This window comes from Canis aureus, chromosome 21 (genome assembly GCF_053574225.1).
Source record: "Canis aureus isolate CA01 chromosome 21, VMU_Caureus_v.1.0, whole genome shotgun sequence".
NCBI lineage: Eukaryota > Metazoa > Chordata > Mammalia > Carnivora > Canidae > Canis > Canis aureus.
In genome coordinates, this window is record NC_135631.1 from 49,621,184 (window position 1) to 49,640,721 (window position 19,538).

General features: G+C 42.5%; 1 protein-coding gene across 4 annotated transcripts in view; it reads left to right on the forward strand.

The window, feature by feature from the left end:
- The window catches only part of HECW1 (HECT, C2 and WW domain containing E3 ubiquitin protein ligase 1), a 441,131-nt gene that overhangs the window by 344,886 nt on the left and 76,707 nt on the right, over positions 1-19,538 (forward strand). For all 4 annotated transcript variants that reach the window (XM_077864126.1, XM_077864125.1, XM_077864127.1 and 1 more), the window contains exons 13-15: positions 2,842-2,981; positions 5,005-5,126; positions 7,201-7,386. In XM_077864126.1, coding sequence (XP_077720252.1) covers positions 2,842-2,981; positions 5,005-5,126; positions 7,201-7,386 — 448 coding nt within the window. The remainder of the gene's footprint in view (positions 1-2,841; positions 2,982-5,004; positions 5,127-7,200; positions 7,387-19,538) is intronic.

Below are 19,538 nucleotides of genomic sequence, written 5' to 3' on the forward strand. Positions count from 1 at the left end.
GGGTCTTGGGCTTTGTTTGGTTTTGCTCGGTTTTTGAAGGGTTTTTTTCTTGTTTGTTTTTGTGTGCTCCTGTGTGTGTTCATTTATAAATCAGATATTCCAGCTGGCCTTCTTACCAATTTCCATAAACTCTTAATATAAAATCTGGCATTTTTTCTGCAAAAGAAAAAGGGGGGGAGTGGACACAGAAGCATAATCCTTCATGAGATATAAGAGAACCTGCTTTCTGGCTTCCTCTCTCGTCTTTAAAACAGAGCAGGCGTCCGAGGCTGTCATCCTGCCCTCACTGAGTGATCCCTCCACAAACTGCCGTGCATCCTGCTTGTCTCTGAACTTCAGCAGAGATCAGGGGCGGGGTGTGCTACCTGGGATTTGAGGCTGCTGACTCAGTAATGGCACAAGACAACCGAAGTCCAACTGAGGACACAGCAGGTTGTGAAATTACTGGCATTTGCATCATCGAATAAGATCACATTGATTCATTAACATTCTCCTCTATGGTCGCTGCACTTTGGGAAGGAAAAGTGAGGCTCCAACCTTCTGTTTGTCTGGCCCTGTTCTAGGGATCTATTGCTGAGTAACAAATCACCCAAACTCGGTGGCATAAAACAATGATTTCTTGCTATCATTATTACTATTACTATGCACCACCGTTTTTATTTCTCATGGTTCCCATGGCTGACTGGGTTCAGCGAAGCCATTCTCTCTCAGGTATTGTCTTGTGGTTGCTGTCAGAGGGTGGCTGGGGCTGGCGACCCACGTATCTGGAGGTTGATACTGGCTGTTGGCTGGGGCCTCAGCTGTGACCCTCACCCCAAACCCGTGGATCTCTCATGTGACCTAGGCTCCCTCGCAGCTTGGCCACTGTGCTCCATCCCAAACTGTCACTTACATTATCTTCAATCAGTCAAGGTAGCTGCAAGAACATCCCAGGTTCAAGGGGAGGGTTTATTGATCCTACCTCTTAACAGATGAGTAATTCGGTTCTGGAAGAGCATGTGGGACTAAAAATACTTTGAGCCATTTTTGGCAAATGCAACCTGCCGTGACTCATGTAGGGGATCCTCCCGACAGCAGCTCCCTGGGTCTTCGGCAGTCCCATTCCTCCCCTGGTCAAGGTGACACACTTCAGCAGCTTCTCACTGGCCCACTCTGTCCCTCCCACCATGGTGGCACTTCCTGAGTTCCATCAGAGAGAATGTCACACACAACCTTCCGTCCCCTTCCACATGACCTGCTGGCCACAGGCATGTTGACGTGGAAAATAAACAAGGGCATTTCTCTATACAATCCTTTGCCCATTCCTGCCCCCCTCTATGTTGTCTTATTAGAGGCCTTCTCAGGGATGTCTCGCAGTGTCTGCTGCAGGCAGGGGTGTCTCCTGATGTGTCAGGAGTGAGTGGTGGAGCCTCTCTAGATAAAACACTACTTAAAGAAAGCAACCAGTGATTCTTAAACCTAGATGCAGGTAATGCTACCTAAAGGACTTCTTAGAAATGCAGATTTCAATTTTGTCTCCATTTCTGTGATCCTAACAACCACCCAGCTGATTCTCTTGCAAGTGGTCTGGAGACCACCCTTGAAAAAAATTTTTAAAAAAAGGAATTCCTTTTGAAGGTCAAGTCAAGAGGTCTCTGGTCTTCAGAAGGCCTGCCACAGCAGACCTTGTCTCTAACGGTACGTCCCCTGCCCCACGTTGGACTGTGTTTGGAGACCTGGTATTCACTGCTCCCTGGACTCTCGCTCTCCTCCTCTCTTCACACCTCCTCCTCCACCCCCACATCTCTGTCCTGGGCACAGGACTCGTGTGGCACATTCCCTTGCCCGTTGGCTCTTGCATGCAATCAGTGACCTCCAGGTCAACACGTCCAGACCCACACCACAATCTTCCCTCCCCTCCTGCCTGTTCTCCTGCAGGTCCCTTTCCAGTGTTGGCTCCCTCACCTACCTGCCTGAGGCCCACACATCCTGGTACCACCGGCGAGCTTCTCGGGGTTCCCCAAGGGTGAACTCCTCTGTGCACCTGATTCTATATTCCTTCCCTGCAAGCTCCCCACAGGTTCATACTGGCTTCCAAACGTAGGCACCCCGGTGCTTCCTCGTCTGTGTCTCACACATCAGGACAGCCTTTTCACACTGTCACAGTCGTGGCTTACCTGCCATTCCCCTGTGCGCTCGGAAGACGATATCGCATTCTCATCCTGACTTGGGTCTAAAAGTCCAGCACAGGGCCTGGGCATATTGGAAGAGGTGGCAAATATTCAGTAAGTACCTGGGAAGGTGATGGACTGGCCGGCTGACTGGATGCATCCTCAACTTGGGAAGAAAAATAAGATGAGCCTTCAGATCAGCAGGAAACATTCATTTGTGGGCCCGCATGTCACAGTATTTCCACAGTTCCTGTCAGTGGTATCAGTTAAAGATAAGTGAGTGGAACTATTATTCTGATTTGGCGACTCATTACCATAATGTGAAAATAATTTGATCATCTTAGTTGTAACATTTTAAGTTCTCCCCCAAACCTTCGTTCTAGGCTTGGTCTGGTTTAGTTTAATGCAGGCCAGAGGCTGTGTGTGTTTTGTGACCAGTTATCCGTGTTCATGTGTAAAAAGTCACGACACTTGAAACGTGTCACAGTTTACAAAACAGAAAGAAGTCCGTTCATCGGGGGGTCCTCGTGCTGCCAGTTGTTCTGGTGTCTCACGGGAACTTTCGGCATTCCTTTCCTGACATTCAAGACAGTTCTTCACAGATTTCTCCAGTTCGTTGATTCAGAGCATCAGCCCCCAACAAGCCAAGAAGCAAAAGTTAACTCCCGTCTCTCCATTTTCTGATGCAAAGGTATCAAAATATCCAGCGAACTATTGCCACAGAGAGGCCCGAAGAAGATTCTGGCAACCAAAGTTGTGAGCAGGTCCCAGGAGGAGGCAGTGGAGGAGGTGGGAGCGACTCAGAGGCCGAATCTTCTCAGTCAAGCTTAGGTAAGGGGGGTGCGGGGGGCTGAAGCTGTGACCCCTACCCTGCCCCGGGGGACGGATGGCCTGAGGGGCTCAGGGTGGAAGGGGAAGAGGCTTGGTGCCCCCAGTGGGAAGCACACCGGAGTTTCCCACCAGGAACGTAAAGGAGAAGTAAGAAACCTCATACTCGTGCATCAAGGCCATTTTTCCAGGGGCCTCATCATTTCTCGTCAAGTGAATTTATTTGTTGGTGGCTTTAAGAATTTTCCGCTTATAAATAAAACAGTGCAATTAGGGCAGCCCGGGTGGTTCAGGGGTTTAGCGCTGCCTTCGGCCCAGGGTGTGATCCTGGAGACCTGGGATCGAGTCCCACATCGGGCTCCCTGCATGGGGCCTGCTTCTCCCTCTGCCTGGGTCTCTGCCTCTCTCTCTGCGTGTCTCAAATAAATAAATAAAATCTTTAAAAAAAAAAAAAAGCAATGCAATGAAAATTCATGGTCTACTTCAAAGAGGCTCCGTGCCAAGACTAGGAATAATTATTTGTGTGCATTTAGAATAAAATACAAGTGCCCCCGAGGCAGCAACCTGGGAGCAAGGGGTCTCCCGGGGAGCTTACCGTTAGCACTGCCCCCCGCACCTGTGCGCCTAACCCGGTGGCCAGGCATCCGCCAGGGGCCTGCTTTTCACTTCTTTGAATCTGCCTGAGTGCAGCTCAGACGAGAATATTCAAAAGGCACAGAAGACTGGCTTCAGCTCTTCTGCTTGCAACGATGTAAGGGCATCGCAGCGACATCCCGATGCACTTCCTCGGAGGGGGCGCCGAATGATGGCCCGTCGGAAGCTCGGGCGCGGGGGGAGCAAGCAGGCCTGTGCCTGCAGTTGTGCCAGCTGTCCACCCTCTCCTGCGAGGCACAACAGTGGGCATGGTCGTGCACATACCCAGTCCCACCAGCCACTGGAATTGTGTCCCTTCTCTACATTTTACCAGAGACACTAGCTACGCTGACTGGTTTAGGTATTTCTTTTTTTTTTTTTAAAGATGTTATTTATTTATTCATGAGAGACACAGAGAGAGAGAGAGAGGCAGAGACACAGGCAGAGGGAGAAGCAGGCTCCACGCAGGGAGCCCAATGTGGGACTCGATCCCAGACCTCCAGGATCAGGCCCTGAGCTGAAGGCAGACGCTCAACCCCTGAGCCCCCCAGGGATCCCCTGGTTTACATATTTCTATTTATTAATTTCTCAGAGATGTGATAAAGTAGCCGAATAATTGAAAGCAGAAGGCAAAAAGGAAGAGAAAGTTTCTTTCTGAGTTTGGTATTGGGTAACAAACTGTCCCAAAGTGTGGAAGCTTAAACCTCCAGCCCTGCATTTGTCCCCCAGGTGGGCAATAGCGGCTGAGCCCCAGCAGGCTCACACACGCGTCCTGAGTCCGCTCTCCAGTCAGCTGTGGGCCAGCTGGCCTGACATGGCCTGCTCCCTAGCTTCTCATCTTGTACCAGACTAGGCCCAAGCTTGTTCTCGCAGTGGTGGCAGCGTTCTAAGGGACAGTGGGGACGCACAGACTTCTCGAAGCCCTGGCTTGGAATTTGTGCCAGGCCCTGTTACTTGAAGCAAGGCACAAGCTAGCTCAGTTCAACAGGGGGAGAAGCTGCACAGTCTCATGCAGGGGGGTGTGGATGCAAGAAGGTAAGAACTGTGCTCCTTTCAGCAAACAACCATGACTATGCTTAGCAACTCCTGAAGAAAAGAAGAAAAAAGCCCCTGTAGTAGAAGGGATGAGATGTTCAAGGACTGGACCTCACTGAAGTCATGCAGGAGCACTCGTAGGAAATAATGACTCTTAACTGGCACATGCACAGTGATACGACAGCTGGTCCTACACTATGACACCTGATCAGGTCACTGTCGGGGACAGCAGTCGGCTCCAGCTGCCCCATAGAGGCCAATACACGGGAGGCCGGGGCAGGGGGGTTGTAGAGAGAGAAGTACTGTATTTGAAATGACATTTTCCAATGCATTCATTGCTTTGCTTCACTTTTTGCAGATCTGAGGAGAGAAGGGTCACTTTCTCCGGTGAATTCACAAAAAATCACCTTGCTGCTGCAGTCCCCAGCGGTGAAGTTCATCACCAACCCTGAATTCTTCACCATACTACACGCCAACTATGTGAGTGCTCCAGAACACACAGGGAGCCCACCTGGCTGACATCAAAAACTCAAAACACTCCTTTGCAAAAGTTATTTGATAGATTATAGATGGTAGCATTTTAACTCAGGCAAGATTGAAAACAAAACAAAACAAAACAGCTTGATCCACTCTTTTTACTGTCTGTGAGGCCCCCCACAAAGGGGGGGAAAAAAGCTGGATTTGGCAATGCTGTTGCTTCTTCAGGTTTTTGTTGGGCTCAAACGTATTAAGAACCATGAAAGTCATTTAGAAACAAATCCGTGTTTCTATTATTGTTAAAATTTTAAAGGAATAAGATTATGAAGTTGACAGATTCCCTTCAGCCTGAATCATTTTTATAAAATCACCTTCATTAAGGAAATTTTAATATAGATTTATCTTAGATAAATATCTAGTTTTCCTTTTAATAAAATTAGTTGTTGAAGTATCATGCTTAAGTTAAATTTAATATGTTTACATATATAATTATTTATCTCTTTTTTTGTATTTTCAAGAAAGCAATGACATGCTATCACTATATTCATTAATTCTTTCATCTGATGAACATTTTGTGTAGACAGATGCAGATCTAGGTACGGGCGTCACAGAGGCAGTGTGACACCTGAACAGCACAAGCTTCCCAATTTGTGGAGCAACAGACATGTACAGAGACCAGTCTGAAGTGACAGGACAGGGCCCAACCTCAGGGAAGAATGAAAGGCTCTGGAAACACAGGAGATGGGACATAGGAGAGCGTCCCTGAGGAGGTGGCTGCTGAATTGAGTCAGGAAGGTTGCAAGTGGGTGGGAAGAAGCCCCAGAGAGAGGGAAGAAGGACACAGCTGTGAAGGGGTCTGGGGTCGGGTCTGCGAGGATAGGACGTGGTGGGCAAAGGTGGGAAGAAGGGCTGGAGGATAAGTAACAAAACTCAGGGTAAGTCATGGAAAGGAGCCCTAGCTATACTTCAGAAGCAGCAGAACCAACAGCAGTCCTAGGCATTTGCCTCATAGGATCAGGTGTTTGATTAAACATCTTCTCCAGTAGAAGCGCAGGAAGACTGAAGGGCGGTAAGGTTAGAGGCTGATCCAACCCACAGGTGAGAGATGATGGAGGCCCCCCCTGAGGAAGGGGCCAGGCATATAGAAAGGGGGAGCATGGTGATGGAGGAGGGCAAGAGTGAGGACTCAAGAAAGTCTGAGTCCTTTCCACTTTGAGCACCTGAGTTAGTGGGTGTCTCCATTAGCAGGTGCAATTATTTGTTTAGGCGACAGAGGCCGTGGCCAGGGAGGAGACCAGTTTTTTGCAGGTTATATTTGACAGTCCTCCGGGACATCCATTGTTAGACCCAGAGCGGCTGCTCACTGGTGCAGGGGTGAGTCACAAAGGGGGACAAGGATGCCAGATATTGTTGCCCTGAAGCACTGGCATCAGGTGGCCCCTGGCCAGGAAGAGCCACCGCACCAGCCTGCCCGGCAGCGAGCAGTGTTTGCTTTCACCACATGCACACCAGCCTTGTGTACTACCATAAGGTCACCATTCGACACTCCTGAAGCATTCTCCCTTTCTTCTCATCCCCAACCCCTCCATACACAAAAGTTGGCGACACACCTCTGAAGTCTAGCCTTCGATCCCCAGGGACCCTAAATGGATCCTCCTTGTTGTAGACATAGAAGAGGAACAAGGGCAGACCGGTGCAGCCAGAGCAGGAAAAGCAGGGGAGAGACAGGAGCAATGCTTCCCGCAGTAGAGGGAGACCCAAGGGAGCCTGGCCTAGCTCTGGGAGGAGGAGGGGGAGGAGGAGGAGGGGAACCTCTGAGATGCACCCAGAGGACGACAGTGCCCAAGGCTGCGGAAATGCCCTAGAGATCACAAACGGGTCCATGTGTGTTGACAGTGCACATTCAATTTTTGAGCAAGATGTCCCCTTCTGAGGCTGCCCCCTCAAGGCCACGAGAAATCACTGTGTTAGCCATCAGGTTGCAGTACGGTCAAGGCGCTCAAGGCATACTTCGTCTGTGTTTTTCCTACCCGCCCCCCCCAACACCCTATCCCAATGGGCCCTGGCCCCCCCTCAGGGTGCCTACCGAGTCTTCACCAGTAGCACCTGCTTAAAGCACATGATCCTGAAGGTCCGGCGGGACGCCCGCAATTTCGAGCGCTACCAGCACAACCGCGACTTGGTGAACTTCATCAACATGTTTGCAGACACGAGGCTGGAATTGCCCCGGGGCTGGGAGATCAAAACGGACCAGCAGGGAAAGGTGAGTGTGACTCCTGTCATCAAAGGGCTCCGTATCAGAAAAAGACCCAGGAGGAAGTGAGGGGGGAGGACAGGAAAGGTGTGTCTCAGAGACAGGCCATCAGCCACCAGGAGGAACAGAGGGGTAACTGCGGGCAGCAGGGCTTCTGACCTGTGTAGGCTGTGGAGTGTCATCCCTGCCCTCTTGCCCGCTGATGCCAGTAGCAGCCCCACCAACTGGTGATATTGCCACAGATGTCCCCTGGAGGGCAAACCTGCCCGGTTGAGAACTGCTGCCTGTGTGCTTGGAACTTGAAAGCAGAGTCTGTTCAATGACCTTTCTATTGTTATGCCTCCTTAGACAGCTGACTCTCAGGGAATGAAATTATCAGTTAAATGGGAATGACATTATTAGATTACTTGTTGTGATTTTCCTAATGAGCCTTCAGTTCTCATTAAAACCACCTGGCAAACGGGCAGGGCATATTGGGCCCATGTGATATTCCTGGCTTGCGTTTTGCCTTTGTGTGACCTTAGCCAAAACATCTTTCCCAGCGATGCTTTAGAAGCCTAGCTGAGTTCACTACAGCAAAACTGTTCTTTCTTAATCACCACCAGTCACATCAATGTATTTATAGGACAGGCCAAACCGTTTATTAAAGAAATGTCTCTGTGTAATCTTTTATGATCTGCAGTAAATCCCTCCCTCTTTTAGGGTCAAAGGAATCACGAGTTTTGTCAGTAGACATGTCCCAGTGGGAAACTGCATTACACAGTTCCTGTCCTCTGTCATGGTGAATGTGTGAAGCCACAGTTCCCCAAAGTGGGCTGATAGGGTGTCATTGTCCCCTGGGAACCACAAACTCCTCCCCACAAACCCCTTAGCATGTCTCAGGACCTGGACTCTCTGATGTGAAGAAAGGATGGTCCACTAATGCAAGTCTGTTAGTTCAGTAAGTACGTAGGACCAGCTCCTGGGCAGTTGGTTGAATTGGAAGAGGGCCTGGGGTGGGGGACATGGTTTATGTAGTAGAAAAGCCACTATAGCCAGAATCTGCTCCTAAGGACCTTCTCTTTTACTGGATGTAAAAGGGAATGACAGTGACTATGCTGTGAGGGCTTGGAGATGTGCGTCACGGTGGGAAATAAAGATGTTAAGCCAGGACAGAAAGTAAAGGAACATCTCATCAGAGCTGGGGTGCACAGGCCTCATCTCAGCGGTCTGTGGTCCATATTTACGTTTATTACTTAACTAAGTTGCCAAGAGTCCACCACTATGAATCAATGAACAGAAAGGGTCATTACGGTTTATTATGCAAATAGCACACTAATGCAAACAACTTGCTTAGCCTCAGATCTTCCAAAGGTCATAACTACACGCAGCTCTCCCACTAGGGTGCAACTAGCCAGAGGCCCAGTGGAATGCCAGGAAAACCCCCACCCAAGCCATCAGCCCTGTTCCTCCAGGGCTCATCACACCAGCAAAGAAGCACAGCAGCTGAGACATGCACCAAGAATTTTAGTTATTTTGAAATGCGTATAAGAGAATTTCTGGCAAAACATTTTCCCCTAATTCTGTTTAGTGAGATGGTATCATATACAAGAAAGAAGTCCTAAAATGAAGAAGACTTGAGTTTTGCTTTCAGTTATAACACAAACCAGCTGTGTGACGAAATGCATATACACACACACACAAAATGATCGAATTCCTTATTAATTGAGCGCACACAGACTCAGAGTTGGCAGACAAAATCTCTAAGAAGCATACCAAGTACTGAATTGTTGGGGGGAAAGTAGCCTTAAATTAGAAATGTGTTATCACAATCCATAGAGTAGAGAGGAACAGTGGAGGATAGGGGGTAAAATAGGAGTAGGGGGACGTGTAGGAGCACCGCCCCATCCCATTCTAAACACGTGACCTGGGGCAAGTCCCTTTACTGCTCTGAGCCCCACTTTGTTCATCATAAAGTAGCACTAATTATTATTACCTTCATGATTTTATAGCCACGTGTAGAGTAAATAAGTGAATGTGGGAATCCATGATAATACAGCAGATTAGTAATGTCTGTGGGAATTATCCATACAAAAAAAAAATCACATCAGACTGGCAACTGGGGAAAATACAAAAATACTTCATTGCTAAAGCCCATTGATAATGGAGATAGGTTTAGAAAAACATTTTTGGACTCTATCCTACAGGCTCATCCCTCTGACTTGGAGAGAATGTGCTGTACAGGAGTCTGGAATTTAGGAACACCACTCACTGAAAAATCAGGTGGTGCTAGCTCTCTATGCAAAAGATATCTTCATAGATGCCAGAGAAGGTTCCAGAATGCCACATTACCTTCTTGTTTCTTACTCTGGCCAATCTACTTCTTGTTTTATTGACACATGCAAGATGACAGCCTTCGTGTTTAGGGTATATGTGGTAGGAATAGAAGGACCAGGGCTAGCTGTTTGATGTCTTTGAATGCATGATCATCCCCACAAAAGGGGACAGGGACAGTGCCCTGAAAGTTGCACCACTTCAGGAGGACCAGAGTAAAGGGCCAAATGGCATCTGACTCATCTGTTGTCTTGAAAGCCTGAGAAAGGAGGTCACAGCCTTCTTCCAGCTTCAGTAGAGATTGGCTGTGGACCGCAAGTGGATTCTAGGCCTGAGTGAGGAGGAGGCTTATCATCTGAGAGGGGGTGTGGCTGCAGGTGGTGGGGCAGGTGACATTCTGTCTGTGGCCAGCATAGGGTGGAGCCAACCTCTACTAAGGAATGAACACACAACAGCAAAATAAAAAGGAACCTGTGAAGACCTACCACTACATGAAGGAAACAGAACCTTTATCTGAGAAAAAAAATATATCTCATAGTATAACTTTTTTCAGAAAACAGAAAAATTTAAAAGGTACCTGCTTATCATACCCAAAATGGTTTAGGAACATATCACTTCTATTGAACAAGAAGGAGCAGCCAGGAACAGAAAAAAAAAAAAGCTGAGAGGAAGCAGATGTAAGAAAATAGACCTGCCATATGATCTGGCAATCCCACTTCTGAATATATATCCAAAAGAATTGAAATCAAAATCTCAAAGAGATATCAGCATTTCTATGTTCCTTGAAGCATTATTCACAATAACCAGAATATGGAAACAACCTAAATGTCCACTGATAGATGAATGGGTAAAGAAAATGTGGTATATAAAAAGGGAGGTGGGGAGTGGTTAAATAAGTGATGGGGATTAAGGAATACATTTGTCATGATGAGCACTGGGTGGTGGAGGGGAGTGTCAAATTACTATATTGTCAACCTGAAACTAATATTATACTGTATGTTAATTGGAAATAAAATAAAACCTTTAAAAAGGTATGTTTGTAAACTTATGTGTAGAAGCATATGGTAATAGAGCTGCTCTTAATTTAATGAAACTACACAGTGCATAATGCATCTTTCACATAACATCTTCTTTCATTAAGACATTAGTGTTAAATAGGTGTCAATGAGGATGTAGAGAATAGGGAACCCTCTTGCACTGTTGGTGGAAATGCGAACTGGTGCAGCTACTCTGGAAAACAGTATGGAGTTTCCGCAGAAAGTTAAAAATAGAGCTACCCTACAATCCAGCTATTGCACTACTAAGTATTTACCCAAAGAAATACTAAGAAATACTAAGTGCATGGACACATGCACCACAGTGTTTATAGCAGCAATATCTACAATAGCCAAATTATGGAAACAGCCCAAATGAATGGATAAAGAAGAGGTGGTACATATATACAATGGAATAATTACCAGCCATAAAATGGAATGAAATCTTGTCATTGGCAAAGATGTGGATGGAACTACAGAGTATTATGCTCAGCGAAATAAGTCTGTCTGATAAAGACAAATGCCATATAATTTCACTCATATATGGAATTTTAGAAACAATCAGGGGGGGAAAAGAAGAGAGACAAACCAAGAAGAAGACTCTTAACTATAGAGAACAAACTGAGGGTGACCAGAGGTGGGTGGGCAGGGGGATGAAGGAAATAGGTGATGGGGATTTAGGAGTACACTTGGGATGAGCCCCAGGTGATGTATGGAAGTGTTGAATCAGTATATTGTACACCTGAAACTAATATTACAGTGTATCTTAACTGGAATTCAAAAACTTATAAAAAAGAAAATATGATATATACATACAGTGGAACATTATTCAACCTCAAAAATGAAGGAAATTCTGACACGCTAAGGTATGAATGAACCTGGAGGACATTATGCTTGGTGAAATTAGCCAGTCCCAGAGGGAAGACAGTGTGTAATTCCCCTGACATGAAGTATGTGAAATAGCTTCAGAGTAACAGAGCAGAATGGTGGTTGCCAGGGGCTGGGGCAAGAGGAAATGGGGGAGTTTAGGTTCAGTGGGTGTTTCAGTTACACAAGATGAGTAAGCTCCAGAGACCTGCGGCATATGTTAACAATGCTGTTTTATACCAGGTGCTTAGTACTACAGCTAAAATTTTGTTAGAGAGTAAGTCTCATGTTACATGTTCTTACTACAATTAAAAAAAAGTGGGCTGAAAATAACATCTTAAAATCTTAATTTTAAGATTGCAAGGAAAAACAAAATACAATAGCATTGGAATAAAACAGAGCAGAAATGATGCTATTTAAAATCAAATCACTTCCCTAAAAACTACAGAATGCTTCTGAAAGAAATTGAGGAAGACACAAAGAGATGGGAAAATATTCCATGCTCATGGATTGGAAGAATTAATATTGTGAAAATGTCAATGTTACCCAGGGCAATTTACACATTTAATGCAATCCCTATCTAAATATGATGGGCTTTCTTCAGAGAGTTGGAACAAATCATCTTAAGATTTGTGTGGAATCAGAAAAGACCCCGAATAGCCAGGGGAATATTAAAAAAGAAAAGCATATCTGGGGGTATCACAATGCCAGATTTCAGGTTGTACTACAAAGCGGTGGTCGTCAAGACAGTGTGGTACTGGCACAAAAACAGACACATAGATCAGTGGAACAGAATAGAGAATCCAGAAGTGGACCCTCAACTTTATGGTCAACTAATATTCGACAAAGCAGGAAAGATCATCCACTGGAAAAAAAGAGTCTCTTCAATAAATGGTGCTGGGAAAATTGGACAGCCATGTGCAGAAGAATGAAACTAGACCATTCTCTTACACCAGACACAAAGATAAACTCAAAATGGATCAAAGATCTAAATGTGAGACAAGAATCCATCAAAATCCTAGAGGAGAACACAGGCAACACCCTTTTAAACTTGGCCACAGCAACTTCTTGCAAGATACATCCATGAAGGCAAGAGAAACAAAAGCAAAAATGAATTATTGGGACTTCACCAAGATAAGAAGCTTCTGCACAGCAAAAGAAACAGTTAACAAAACTAAAAGCCTACAGAATGGGAGAAGATATTTGCAAATGACGTATCAGATAAAGGGCTAGTTTCCAAGATCTATAAAGAACTGATTAAACTCAACAGCAAAGAAACAAACAATCTAATCATTAAATGGGCAAAAGACATGAACAGAAATATCACAGAGGAAGACATAGATATGGCCAACATGCACATGAGAAGATGCTCCGCATCACTGGCCATCAGGGAAATACAAATCAAAACCACAATGAGATCCCACCTCACCCCAGTGAGAATGGAGAAAATTAACAAGGCAGGAAACCACAAATGTTGGAGAGGATGCGGAGAAAGGGGAACCCTCTTGCACTGTTGGTGGGAATGTGAACTGGTGCAGCCACTCTGGAGAACTGCGTGGAGGTTCCTCAAAGAGTTAAAAATAGATCTGCCCTATGACCCAGCAATTGTACTGCTGGGGATTTACCCCAAAGATACAGATGCAGTGAAACGCTGGGACACCTGCACCCCAATGTTTATAGCAGCAATGTCCACAATAGCCAAACTGTGGAAGGAGCCTCGGTGTCCATTGAAAGATGATGGATAAAGAAGATGTGGTCTATGTATACAGTGGAATATTCCTCAGCCATTAGAAACGACAAATACCCACCATTTGCTTCGATGTGGAGGGACCTGGAGGATATTATGCTGAGTGAAATAAGTCAATCAGAGAAGGACAAACATTATATGGTCCATTCATTTGGGGAATATAAAAAATAGTGAAAGGGAATAAAGGGGAAAGGAGAAAAATGAGTGGGAAATATCAGGGAGGGAGACAGAACATGAGAGACTCCTAACTCTGGGAAACGAACGAGGGGTGGTGGAAGGGGAGGTGGGCGGGGGGTGGGGGTGACTGGGTGAGGGGCACTGACGGGGGCACTTGATGGGATGAGCACTGGGTGTTATTCTATATGTTGGCAAATTGAACTCCAATAAAAAGAATTTTTTTTAAAAAAGGAAAAAAAAAATTAAATCACTGAAATGGACCAGGGAAATAACTCCCAAAGTGAGGAAAGGATGCAAATGATAAGGAATAAGGTTAAAAAATAAAGAAAGGAAGGAAAGAAAAACCAAAAAGAACATATCTTACTTTCTCGGCCAGGCCTATCCAATTTAATACCAAAAACACCGACGGTCCCCGGCCTTTGTGATCCACCATATAAATTATATATTTGTTAGATTTGCTGTTTCATCTGTTTGTCCTAACAGAATCTTAAGCTCCTTGAGAGCAGGGATCTTTGCTCACTGATGAAACTCCAAGGGCTTAGAATATTTCTGGGATATAATTTGCACTCAATTAAAATCGCTCTTGGATGAATGACTTATAGATGCTCCTAAGGAAGAAACCAGAGTAATAGGAATAACAGTAAAAATTAAATTCTACATATAAAAACTAAATCAAATTATTAATTAAATATTGAAGATAAAATTTTGAGCTCTAAAATAAATTGTTCAGATAGGCAGGTTAATTGTGCTCACTGAGTTATAGTAAAGTTAATTAAAATTCTGTATCTACACATATTCTGGAATGTCTTTAAATGGGAATTTTAAAAATCTTATCAATATATAGCCATGGTAATATGAAAGTTACCTTAAAAAGAATAAAAATCAGGCAAGCTTAAAATTTTCCATCCATAAAACTCAACTATAGAAATCTACAGGGATCCCTGGGTGGCACAGTGGTTTGGCGCCTGCCTTTGGCCCAGGGCGCCATCCTGGAGTCCCGGGATCAAATCCCACGTCGGGCTCCGGGTGCATGGAGCCTGCTTCTCCCTCTGCCTGTGTCTCTGCCTCTCTCTCTCTCTCTCTCTCTCTTTCTCTCTGTGACTATCATAAATAAAGAAAGAAAAAAATATTAAAAAAAAATCTACAGAGCAACGAGTACAGGTTATTGATGAAAAAAAGTTGCAGCCGCAAAATTCTATATCCAAACAAATTGATGTCATCCAAATGTGAAGATACTAGAAAAACAACCTACATGCAAGATTTCAGAGCTCACTGGACTCTTTTCCTGTCCAAAGAAAACACCAGAAGCCATTCTCCAAATGGCTCACAAATGAAGCAGAAGAGGAAATCAATAATGGGGAGATCATAGTGTAAGAGGACTATGGCGGTAAATATTTAAATCAAATACATGAATATAAATGTAAATAATTGTTAAAATGCTTGAAAATATTTTGGAAAGGAGTAAAATATGATAAAATGGAATAATTGTATAAGAACTATTTGAATCATATTCCTAACCTAGAATAAAATAGACAAAGAAGAGAAAAGAAGGCCAATGAACAGAGCAAGGAAAGTTGTGCTAAGTTCATGGTTGAGTATAAGAGGAATCCAATTGGATAATTTGAAAAACAAGGGCTAAATATAGTTATTTGATCAACTTAAAGGGCAACTATTTGTATCACTGAAAGCAAGATTTTTGTTTTAAACATCTACAAAAATAAAATCAAGCAAAACACAATTTACATAGCAAAACACTCAAAAAATCCACCAGGAAGCAAAGAAATTAGAAATAATAAAAACAAAATAACAAACGTACAGCCAAGCTAAATAGTCATAATGGTAGGTGGAAATATGATAAACCTACAAATGAAAAGAAAACACTTTCAGGTTTGGTAACAAACAGATCCAACTTATTAAAAGACATACTCAAATAATTCAGAGAGTTTAAAAAATAAAAGAATAAATATTAATAGAATGTGAAAACTGTAACAAGAAAATCAATGGTGGTATATTAATATCATAGGAAGAAGAGTTCAAAATCAGAACCATTAAATGGAGTCAAAGTAAGATTTTATATAAATCAAAAGCACAACTAAAATAAAGATACAATAATCATATATCCTATGAGCCAAATCACATCATATTATATAAGAAAACCAAAAGAGAAATACAAAAGGGATGAAATAAATGCATTGCAGGAAAATGAGTCATATCAGTTTGACAGGGAGACAAAAGTCAGGATTTGAATAATGTAATTTTGTATTAGTAGAATATATATTCTTTTGTTTAAAATAGACCTTACATAGACCTTAATTACATACAATTTCTATTTGTCAATTATATCTCAATAAGAGTGGGAAAAAATAGAGTTTACATGAATGGATAAACAAAATGTGGTATTACCCACACAATGAAAGATTTTGCATCGTTAAGAGGCAATGAAATTCTGACACATGTACAGCATGAATGGACCTTGAAACAAATCAGAAACAAAAGGACAAATATTTGATCTCACATGAGGTATCTAAAAATAGTCAAACTCATAAACAGAAAGGGACTGGGGGAAGGAGGGAATGAGAAGTTGGTGTTGAATGTGTACAGAGTTTCAGTTTGGGAAGATGAAAAATTTCAGGAGATGGATAGTGATGGTTGTGTGATAATGAGAATGTACTTAATGCCACTAAGCTACACTTAAAAATGATTAAAATGGCAATATTTGTTTACCACAATTTTTTAAGGAATAAAAACAGTTTACAACTTCTTTATGAGATCCTTAGAGATTTTTCTTTTTAAATGATAACATTTTGTAACACAAAGAAAACAGAAAAGCATAAAATATTTGTGTTGCATGCCATGGCCATAAGCTATAGAGCTGTATATATTTTTTTAAGATTTTAATTATTTATTTGAGAAAGAGTGAGCGAGAAAGAGAAAGAGAGAGAGCACAAGCCAGGAGAGAGGCAGAGGGAGAGGGAGAGGCAGACTGCCCACTGAGCAAGGAGCCCACCCTATGTCCCTGTTTGATCCCAAAATCATGGGATCATGGGGTGAGCCAAAGGCAGACATCTAACTGACTGAGGCACCCAGGCATCCCTAGAGTTACATTTTAAACAACGGATTTAAAATCAGTCAGAAAAAGACATTGTATGATTTCACTCATATGTGGAATTTAAGAAATGAAGCAGATGAACATCGGGGAAGAAAAAGAGAGACAAACCATAAAACAGACTTGTAATGATAGAGAAAAAACTGGGGGCTGATGGAGGGAGGTGGTGGGGGTGGGCTAACTGGGTGATGGGGATTAAGGAGGGCACTTGTGATGAGCACCGGGTGTTGTATGTAAGTGATGAATCCTTGAATTCTACTCCTGAACTTAATATCGCACTGTATGTTAACTAACTGGAATTTAAATAAAAACATAAAATAACAATGAAAATAAACAACAAATTTAAACACAACGAATCAACCATCAACACAACCATCAAAAACAATTTGCCAAATGGAGATTCAAAATGATGTTTTTCATAACTATTGGGTTTTTTTTTAAGATTTTATTTACTTGAGAGAGAGTGAGAAAGAGAGAGAGCATGAGTGGGGTGGAAGGACAGGGGGAAAGAGAGACGCAGACTCCCAGATGAGCAGGGAGACAGATGGGAGGCTCAATCCCAGGACACTGGAATTGTGATCTGAGTCCAAGGCAGACGCTTAACCAACTAAGCCACACAGGCGCCCCAACTATTGGGTTTTATTTTATTTTTTTTTAAACTATTGGGTTTTAAATAAAACTAAGACCTAGAAACCATTGAGAAATTATTGAAAATGCATGTGACTGATACTTAATAAAACGTGATATAGAAAGACTGTACTCAAAGGATTAGCACATTGGTTTTTATTATCAAATGAGAAAAATATTAAAAATATAAGCTTTCAAATCAATAACTTAGAGAAGGTTAAAAAGCAACAGTAACTAAAGCAAACTTCAAACTTTCAAACTTTATTTGAAAATAAAAATCCAAAAGTGTGTGAATGGGAAAACAACATAAGAAATAAGTATGACCCTTGTTTTAGAAGAGAAATAAATCAATCTAAAGAAAATAGTAAATAAAACCAAGAAATGAGTGATAAGAGATGCAGAGACATTTTAAAAAGAAAATGCATACCTATATATGCATAATATATAAATAAATAAAAGAAGAAAATCTATACTTCTCCTTCTCCTCCACACTGGCTCATGCTCTTTTGCTTTCTCTCTCTCTCTCTCTCTCTCTCTCTCTCTCTCTCTCTCTCTCAAATAAATTTTTTTAAAAGATTAAAAAAAAAAAAACCTTGAAAATCTAAAATGGGCACCTGTGTGGCTCAGCATGGAACCTGCTGCTCCCTCTGCCTGTGTCTCTGTCTCTCTCTGTGTGTCTCTCATGAATGAATAAATAAAATCTTTTTAAAAAAAGAAATCTAAAAGAAATGTGTAATTTGAAAGTATGTGTGATTTAAAGATTGACTTGAGAAATATAACAAGTTGAGTGGACTTATGGAATAATTTGGAAAATGCAACAATGAATTACTTACCCAGGCCCAGGTATCTTTATGATCTACTCCAGAAAGTAGGAAAAAAACAGAAATAGCATAGGTCATTTTTTTGAAGCAATCATATCTTTGCTCATGAAACCAGACAAAAAGCAAAAATCATTGGCACAAAGTTCAGTAAATTCTCACCATGGAGTATTACTCAGCAATAAAGAAAGAACAAACTACTTGTTCAATAGCTTAAGTGAAGCTCAAGGGAATTGTGCTGAGTGAAAAAAAAAAAAAATCCTAAACAGTCACATAGTGTGTGATTTCATTTATAGAATATTCTGGAAGTGAGAAAACCATTCAATATCTTGACTGTGGTGGTGGATACGTGAACCTACACGGGTGATAAAATCGCATGAAACTAAACATACACACACATACATACAGATAAATGCAAGTTAAAGTAGAGAAATCTGATTTAAAAAAAAAAAAAGGAACTGGGACACCTGGGTGGCTCAGTGGTTGAGCATCTGCCTTCGGCTCAGGTGGTGATCCCCGGGGTCCTGGGATCAAGCCCCACGTCGGGCTCCCTGCATGGAGCCTGCTTCTCCCTCTGCCTGTGTCTCTGCCTCTCTCTGTGTGTCTCTCATGAATAAATAAAACCTTAAGAAAACAGAATAAAAATATAAATGAAACTGCAGACAAAACTCACCTGACTTCCAAAAAGTTCATATTAAAAAGTAAAGTTGAGGGTCTGGGTGGCTCAGTCAGTTAAACCTCTGACTCTTGATTACGGTTTAGGTCATGATCTTAGGGTCATGAAATCAACTCTTGCATGTCCTCCAAGCTGGGTATGAAGCCTGCTTAAAAGTCTCTCTCTCTCCCTCTCCCTCTGCCCCTTCCATCCCTCCCCCTACTCATGCACACACCTCTCTCAAAAAAAAAAAAATAAAATGTGAAGTTTAATTAGACACTATATTAAAAAAAAATGATCCACCGCAATTAAATAGGTTTTCTCTCAAAGATGTAAGGCTCCTTCACTACTAGTAAATCTATCACCTGTAGTATAGTAACCAGTAATTTATAGGAGAAATTTTAGTTGAGCACTCTAAGAAATGCTCTAAAAATGCCATAAAAGTACATGATAAAAATAAAGTACACATTTATATTTCAAAAATAAAACATAGTTTTAGTAAACTAAGGATGTAAATATGTTTTCATGACATTATAAAGGCTCCTTTAACATAATGAATGAACCATATCCTCTTTTACAATGGAACCCATTGAAATCAAGACGATTGCAGCTGCCATTTCTTCTTTACTATTGTTCTAGAAGTTCTCACCAATATTACAAGAATGGAAAATTTTTTTTAAAAAAAGGGCCCTTATAAAGGAGACAAAATTATCATTATTTGAAAATTAAAATCAAAGAAGATATACCTAAAGGTGTCCTTTATTTGATAGAAGCACTTAATACTATGAGCAGACACTAACTGAATAAATATTGTAAT